This window comes from Xiphophorus hellerii, chromosome 18 (genome assembly GCF_003331165.1).
Source record: "Xiphophorus hellerii strain 12219 chromosome 18, Xiphophorus_hellerii-4.1, whole genome shotgun sequence".
Classification (NCBI taxonomy): Eukaryota; Metazoa; Chordata; class Actinopteri; order Cyprinodontiformes; family Poeciliidae; genus Xiphophorus; species Xiphophorus hellerii.
Genome location: NC_045689.1, coordinates 5,822,528 through 5,831,114, shown reverse-complemented (window position 1 = coordinate 5,831,114; position 8,587 = coordinate 5,822,528). Strand labels below are relative to the sequence as shown.

Genomic DNA, 8,587 nt, shown 5'->3' with positions numbered 1-8,587 from the left:
TGTGTTGACATGCACTGGTGATTTATTATTCATGGCATTGAACTACTTCCAGCCACATGGATTTCAGTAGGATTTTATGTGTTGGACCTACACAAAATAGAGCTCAACTGTGAGAAAGAAGATAAATGATGTTACCATGAAATGAAGACCCCCGCAGCACTGAAAGCGCCTGTAGTAGCGTGTTGCCAACAACTAATGAGAAAAAGAGCATCAACTGTGGCAACTTTTCTTTTTAAACAGATGGGAATCTGAGCTCACACACAACCACACCCAAAGGTAGTTTAAAGAGCCAAATTAACCCAATAGTACAATAATGTTATAGGATATATATTCAGAATTCTAATTGACTATATTTCTGTTCTGCTTCCTCATTAAATGAAAATGACACAATTTAAGATATAAACTGAATTTGTGAAATGAAGATTAGATTAAGACTGGGCTGACTGTCATTTTTGTAACTCGCGTTGAGCGTTTTCAAACATTCTTTATTTCGTGTGCGGTTGTTAGTGGGTTTGGAAATGACTTTAATTTGAATATATACATTTTTCTATGTTAGACATCAATAACTGGAGTTTAATTGCAATACATTTTGTTCAAAAATGTCACCTTCTTGAAATAGGCCCTATAAAAAGGATCACTGACAAGTTGATTTGAGAGAATTTTTACATTTAATTTTTAAAATTTTGAAATATTCAGATTAATTTAGTATTAAATTAATCCTTAGTGTTACTTAGTGAATTTTCAATTTGAATAAACTGCAGAGAACATGTCATCCAACCAACTATACGGTTGTAATTAGTGAAGCTGGGAACACACTACTTCACAGATTTTGAAAAGACCTGGAGTTTATACACCAAGAGAGGTGTCAGCAATTTTTTGACAACAAAAAAAAATTGCTGACAATTTTCCAGCAATTGAAAAATTGCTGAAAATATTTTCCCATTTAAAGGCTGACCTTTCATTACAATACCGAGAACATGTGTCATCTTTGAGCATGTTTTATGCTATAGTTAATATTTGGATATTATACTTTCCAAAAAAAAATCTGAAAACATGTTTTCATTTCCAAAATACTCCTATAAAATCATCTAAAATGTTATCAAGAAACAAAGTTCATAAAATATCACACATTCGAACAAACCTTTTCCATTAAATCAAAATTTTATAACAGAACATACGTACAACAGCAACTATTAATCTTTATAGTACAAAGTTTGTAACAACACATGCCAATCAAATAGTGAAAACCTTTTTGAAACATTTTTTAAGGTTTTACAGCCTTTGGCTGTTAGAGGTTTGCAGACAGTAGTTAATACTCTAAACAAAATAAGCTGATCAAAAGTAGAAGCTCTGAGAGGTAAAGGTCTTTCTGCTTTAAGTAATGTTGCATCAAATTATTAACCTGATCTTAAATAATTTGATAACTATTTAAAAGAAAATGTATATTCTGCAAAAAATACTAGGTGGTTTTACCCGGCACGTTTGCATCGACAGGCTTTAATACAGTCAGAAACATTGGAGCAAAATGTTCTGTGATAACAAAATGAATCAGAAAATTACATTTCTTTTACTGTTGAAACTTCTGATAGAGTTAACTCAACCTGGGAGAATCGCTTCAAACTACAGGAAGGAGACCGTTCCACTGTTCTCTTCGACTTCCAGGAACTTCAAATGTTGACCCAGTTAAATGCTTTAAAAGGCCTAACTCAGTTTATGTTTTAAGTTAATAAAACAAATGTAAAAATACAACAAAAAAAATGTATTGATCGGAAACATATCAACTGCTCTAAAGCAGCATGTCATTTGTTTTAAGCAGTGGTGGGATTAATCGCGTTCATTGAAGAGTCTGTAATTAATCCCATTTTAATGCAAAACTATGTTAATCAAATAACCAACATTTTCCATTCAATGCCTCTTCTTGCTGCTAAATTATTGTATACATAGACATACGAGTCCAAAAACAAAGATATTTATTATTTTTAATCTGTTATTTAGGTTATTCAATCATCATTTTGATGCAAAGTTCAATTTGGGTAGAATAACAGAAACGGATCCACGTGGAAGGCGGAAGCGGAGCTACTGCTGTTATTCTCCTTGCGACTGCATCTGTTTGCAAAAGGTCTCAAACTGCTGCTGCTCCAACTCTGTCATCACCTTGTTCAATGCATATATCTGAAAATAAGAGAAGCAGACACAAGTAGGAGTAAAAAAGAAAAAGAGCCCAGAAGACCAACCAAAACATCATTTGAGTATCTACAGTTTAAATTTGCAGTGAGGCTGGGATACCTCTGCTCTCTGTCGCTGTTTGGCCTCCTGCTGTGCAGACTTCTGCTTGGCTCTGTCTCCTCTGGTCGGAGTCGAGTTCAGCTTTGGTTTGTCCTTGCGGCAGGCCGGCTCCATGGCGTCGCTTTAATTCCACCTGAAAAAGTCCAAGAGAGAAACTTTTAACCTGAAAAATCTTGACAGGGGGACAAATTGATAAATGTAGTCAGAAGGGTTTACTGTGCTTCCAAAGGTTTTTCCACATCGCATTACGTTACACTAATATTTCAAATGTTCTTTTGTTTAAAATAAATTCTAAAAAGTGTGACATGCATATATGTTCACCTCCATTTCTTTTAATTTAAGAGCAACCAATTGAACTTGAAAATGCAGCTGAGGTTCACACCATCCTCAAACATACAGCCACAAAAGCATATTCATCAAATCAAATTTTATTTGCATAGCACATTTCAGCAGCAAGGAATTTCAAAGTGCTTTACATCATAACAAACACAAAAACACAAAGTCATGCAACATAGAATCAACAATCAAAACACGACATTAAGTCAAGTGCCATCATTAAATTTGTAATTGATTACGTTTCAAATACAACTCTAAACAGGTGGGTTTTTAGTCGAGATTTAAAGGAAGTCAGTCTTTCAGCTGTTTTACAGTTTTCTGGAAGTTTGTTCCAGATTCATGTTAAAATGGCTCAGTCAAAAAAAAAGAGCAGGTAAAGACATAAACCCAAAGACTTGAAGATGTAGCTGCAGCTAAAGGTGCTTCTACAAAACAAAAACTCACAGGGGTTAATTTATGCACTACTTTAAAATACACTTAAAGTAGCAGATCTAATTGGACAAAGTACTTCAAGGGCTGTGAATACTTTTGAAGGCATTGCACCTGCGCATCAACGCAACGCCGCTAACTTAAAGTCCAGGTGCTTTTGGAGCATAACTAATTAATTCGAAGCTAATAAACAGACGTATGTGAAAACTACACGTTCCCATAGCAACATGTTACTCTGAAGTCAAAGCAACTACCAATATTAATGTTAAGTGAAAAATATTTATCGGGGCAGGTTGTTCTACGCCTAAATAGTCTATTAGTCGCTAAAGTTAGCGTATTAGTCAGTTCAGCTAACATTAGCCTGCTATCGGTTTGGTTTTACACGCTGACGTCTCAAATATTAGCAACATTAGCATTCTGATAGTGGTAAACTCACCTGCGATATGAGCCGAAGTCAAATGAAGCAATACAAGGAGGCTTTCATTAGCACTGAGAATAAAAACTGGCTGTGGGAGGCTACTAGCAGACAGAACAGCTGTTCTCTGTGTGTCACAAATAAACAAACCCGTGTTCAGCTGTATAAAGCTCACTAGTTCCGGTCAGGAATTTTCTTGACCTTCTTTTTTTTAGGTTTAATTTTTAAATATTGTGTTTTTCTAACTTTGAAAAGCTCTATTTTCTGTTATGCAAATTAACTTTTTGATTTTTATACAGCAAATATAAAGTGCTTTAGCATCAAAACGTAGGAAAAAAATATTTAGACGTGACGCCGCTACCCCACGACTGAAATCAGTCTCTTATTAGCAAACTGGTAAACTAAAGTGTTATAATAACAAATTTTATCAATATTTATCAAGGAGGCTTCTTTGCCCCCAAGTTCCACCAAGAAAAGATTATTACACTCAAAGCAATTGCTAATAATAAAGCTATAGAACGCCAAAGCAATTGCTTTCGGTTTATTTCAAATGCAATGAACACAGAGACGTAGAAGACACGGGAAAAGAAAAAGAAAGGAAGAGAAAGTTTAAATGGACAGAGAGATAAGAATAGAGTAGATAAAGAAGGATAAAGAGAATACCTGGTTGAGTTTAGCTATACTACTCTTTCCAACCCACTTTGGGGATTGTTGTATAGAATATTATTTCTGTTCATCTTCTTAGCAACATCGTTTCTATTGTCCACAAAAAGATCTTAAATCCACTTTTTTGCCATAACTAACTACTTTCTCTTGTGTTTTGATCAGGGAGAACCAATAGGCCTGACCACCAGATGTCGCCCTTGTATTACAGATAATCTTTGAATCCCAGTCTAATACTTGTATGTGACATGGCACATAATAAAAAGAAAATACTTACAAAGGTGTCTAGTGAAATGAACTGCTAGTTTAGCTCTTGAATTCATTTTTGAATCAGAAAAGTCAGCTGATAAGCGTGCCTCAGACCAGGGTGCATGATGTGCAGACCCCCCTCATGAAGCCTTCTCAGCGCATACATCAGCTGGGTGGTGAGTGAGTGTGATGGTGGTCCAAGAAACATTCACCACTGCTGAAACCAAAACAGCCACCAATGGCAACACAGAATAACCAAACACCCTCATGTATGAAGTGAGCAAATTGTCCTCTTGTGCCAAACAACCTTACAGTGTCTGCTGCTAAGATGGAGGTTTGAAATGCGCTTCTCTTCTCTCCACACCACAGAGAATAATCGAACGGCATACCAAACGGTTTACCTGGATTTCTCGGCCAGTGGCTCTATTTTGGAACAATATCCTCCCAAGAACTGGTGCCAAACTCAGCAGACAACAGCTGGCCATGCTGCCCCAAAACACACCACAGGATAAATGGAAGGAGTCAAACATGCTTTATTTACACTTTATTTCGGTATCACAAAACCTATTTTTATTTCCTTTTCATATTCTGCAGTTCATGCAGTTTCATAAAAATCCCCCAACTTCCATTTAAACGAATTGGACAAGCGGTCCACAGAAACCTGGGAATGATGTGTAGCTTCTACATAAAATAAACTTTTCAGTTCACTTGAGTGGCACGAGTGAACAAACTGGGAAGTCAGAAAAGCCGTCATGGCCGTCGCCACCCAGAGAAAACCCGGCTGAAAGACGTCACGGTGCTAACCGCGTCGTTTTGACTGACAGGCTGTTTCTGGGGAGTAAAAAACGCAAACAGCCACAGTGATGACTGAGCGAAAGCAGCAAAATACAGGATGAATATTCAACCGGCAGCAATGAGGCACCATAACCAACCTGTTCAGGTTGTGTAGCTCATATGTTACATTTCACTTTCGAAAATAATTTCTTAAAATGATCATTTAGCAGGAAAAACTCAGCTATGAATAAGTCACATCCATCTATCCACCCATCCATTGTAAAAGCAATTAATTTAATAACATTTGTAAGGATGAAACATGGTATTATTTTATGCCAAGCCTCTTTACTTGTGAGTTATTTGCAACATCTTCTGAGAAATGTTTTCTTTTAGTTTCTTTTGCTTTTTCTACATACCTTCTCCAGTGGTCTTTTTCCAAATAATTTGTGGGAAAATCAAATTGAAAACGAGTTATCCATTTTCAAGAAGCTCTAAAAATGTCTGAGTTTTTGTGCAGTGATTTAAAATGTATCTTCATGAGATGTGGGAGTATCTTAGCCAGAATTACCTGGAAGCTTCCAGCTTCCTGTAGGCCTGCAGCTGAAGCTAAGGGACCCGCGCACGCTGTCAGCCAGCAGAGCTGCAGCTACAGGGCTGATCTGGAGGCTTAAATGAATGCGCTGTCTACATGTCACAGTGTTTGTGCTGTATAGTTCATATGTTCATATGTGTCTTATTATGTTCTGGGCGTATAGTACCATTTTATAGCACTTTATGTACAGTATATCCCATGTAATTTAGAAAATACTTCCTCATACAGACGTCCACTGGTGTCAAAATGTGTTTCAAATGTGAAGGGCTGAAAGATGTGGAATACACAACACAGAAAACGTGTCTATCAATGCCTAAATGAGTAATGTGGTGCAGGATAAAAATCTACAATTTGTATTGACAAAGAAAGATTTAAGAAATGTTCAAAATGATTAAGATGATTAAAATAGACTTTACTTTTCTATACTGACCTGTTATTGTTAGATGCTAAGTTATAGTTAGGAGCCTTGTTCTTTAAATTAAGCTCGCTCTCCAGGGGTGAGTCCAGTTCTGACTGCTCCTTCACACCAGCAGACCTGAACATACAAACTGACGACAACCTCCTAACCCCACTCACCAGCCCCCTGCCAAAACACACACACATGCCTCCCCCCCCTCCACACACACACAGACCAAAGCACACTTTGTACAAATCCCTGTAGACCTGTACATATCCATACACACAAAGTCTTTCAGGAATAAAAATAAATGATCATGGCGAATGTGCCTAAAATAACTGGTGGCACATACAAACACACACTTACTGTACACCCATACAGTATGTAAAGCCAAGACATGCACACAGTTCGACTTTTTTCTTTGCAAACATAAACCCCAAAAGACCTGGAGCCGCCAAAGCAAACATCACACAGCAACCAGAAAAAAAAAAAGAACGATATGAACAGGATGTGACCTAACAAGAAGAGGTCATATACATGCATATACTACACTAGACCCCACAGCGCACACACACACTGATCGCATGTTAGTTTTTAGAGGTTTCAGTTTTCTGATCTTATGCATTCTTAACCCTAATCAACCTCCCTCTATACTGTTGCAACTGTTCTTCAACCACTGAGCTGCAGGGGCAACAAATTGCTACAAAACATCTCAGCCGTGTCTTCAGAGACATAAAGGAAGGAGGTCATAAAAAATGTAACTCAAGTCTCATGTTCACCAAATAAAAGTCCAGGAAATAAGTTCCAATCCAAATTTTATGGTAGGAATTATTTTAAAGAATGGTAGTAAATATCAAGAGCCAGTAGTCCTCAAAGTCTTGAGAAATTCATGAAAATTTCCTAAAACTAAATTCTAGTCACATTTTATTATCAATGCAAGTTGATAATCTATAACTATTACCCATAAATGTTCCAATAATGTTAAAACCTTAAGTATGAACAAAATCCATACAATGAAGTTAAGGTGTAAATCTATAGACCTGATAAATCCCAATTTTCCTTGTAGTCTAGTCAATGTCAAATGGCAAGATCTCAGGAGCTACAGATGTGTTCACAGCACCAAGGGGAAAGACTAGCCATCAGATTTTAAAGGGTTTGGTAACAGCCAAACCAGAGTTTCCTCAGCTCCTGTCATGCTCACTGTTCTCCTTCCCTCAGCTTGCCTCACTGGTCTCCCCTCCCAGCTGCACCCAGTTCCCAGTCAACCACCTGTCCCCTGTGGCTAATCAGGCTCCCCATTCTCCTCCACACACTGCTGGATTCTGCCTAACTTAAGTTTTGTATATATTCAGTAACGTCTCTAAATATAATATCTCCAACTGCAACAGATAACGAAATAACATTGAACTGATGAAATGGATGAATTTGTACTCAAAGTAAAAATTGTTATTGTTTGTTTTTAGTCTGTCTTTGAAATTGCTGAAATTTCCTGTTTTAATTTAATTAAATTGTGTGTTTGATGTTATTTTGTGATGTCCATTTATAATGTTTGTAAAATATTACAATTATTGGGGCAGTTGATTTGAATTTTGTGTTTTGATTTTGTTTGTGTCTTAAGTTATTTTCTTATGTTTTTTTTGTAATCTTTGTAAAAGCATGATTTTATTGTAATGTGGTGTGAACTGTAGAAAGTAGAGATCCTTAAATTTATACATAAAAGTGATAGAGCCCACAACTCTCAGAAACTCTAAAGTCTATTTCATATCTCCCTAATTGAGTGCCTCTTGAACATATCCATTTCGGGAAAGTCAGGACAGAAATTTTGCCTTTTCAGAAAATTTTAACTTGCCAACACCTTTTTTTACTCCCTCAAATCAGTTGTTAATAAATCTGTGTCTTGCCTCAGGATAAGTAAAATGCTTTTGTGCCACAAGGGGTCAAGGCTGAAATGCGCAGCTGCCTGCGCATCTGTGTGGACATACTTGTTCAGCATAACCAACCTGTGTTTCCCCACACACAGCCAGAAATGTTCCTCTAATTGCCATCGCTCACCTCCTACACGACTCCGTCTTACGCCTCGGCATCGGCGAGAGTCGGGCACAGGAAGAGGAGCGAGGAGGAGCGCGGGGTTAGGCTGATGAGGGTGATGGTGGTGCTGCACAGGAGGAGGACAGAAGGGGAACAGAGGGTCCTTTAAGTCCGCCCTAGGAGACAGCGGGGTCAGTGTGTTTGGCCTGGCCGGCTTTCACCCGTCTCTGCCTCTCACTCTCACTTCTCCCTCTCTGTCCCAGGAGCTGCTTCTCATTAAGCCTATTTGCTTTGGCCGACTCGCGCTGGCACTTAGCAGCAACACGCTTGCTGTCACGAGCGCGCTCCGACGCGCCTCGCGACCCACGCACACACGTACAGGCCGCTTTTGTTTGTTTTGGCCGCGACAAGGTGCCAC

General features: G+C 38.0%; 1 protein-coding gene across 1 annotated transcript; it reads right to left on the bottom strand.

Moving 5' to 3' along the window:
- Positions 1 to 1,179: 1,179 nt before the first annotated feature.
- Positions 1,180 to 3,630, bottom strand: LOC116707903 (small vasohibin-binding protein-like). The gene is made up of 3 exons (XM_032545598.1): positions 3,488 to 3,630; positions 2,287 to 2,419; positions 1,180 to 2,172 (listed from the first exon to the last, which is right to left on the bottom strand). Exons 2-3 carry the CDS (start codon positions 2,398 to 2,400, stop codon positions 2,086 to 2,088), a joined length of 201 nt encoding a protein of 66 aa, XP_032401489.1. The 5' UTR covers positions 2,401 to 2,419; positions 3,488 to 3,630; the 3' UTR covers positions 1,180 to 2,085.
- Between the last annotated feature and the right edge of the window lie 4,957 nt (positions 3,631 to 8,587).

What these genes read in the sequence shown, in the direction of transcription:
- LOC116707903 (XM_032545598.1), bottom strand. Translation starts at nt 2,400, where the DNA reads ATGGAGCCGGCCTGCCGCAAGGACAAACCAAAGCTGAACTCGACTCCG. An exon ending in AACAGCGACAGAGAGCAGAG is followed by an intron (nt 2,173 to 2,286) that starts GTATCCCAGCCT and finishes TCTTATTTTCAG; the next exon opens with ATATATGCATTGAACAAGGT.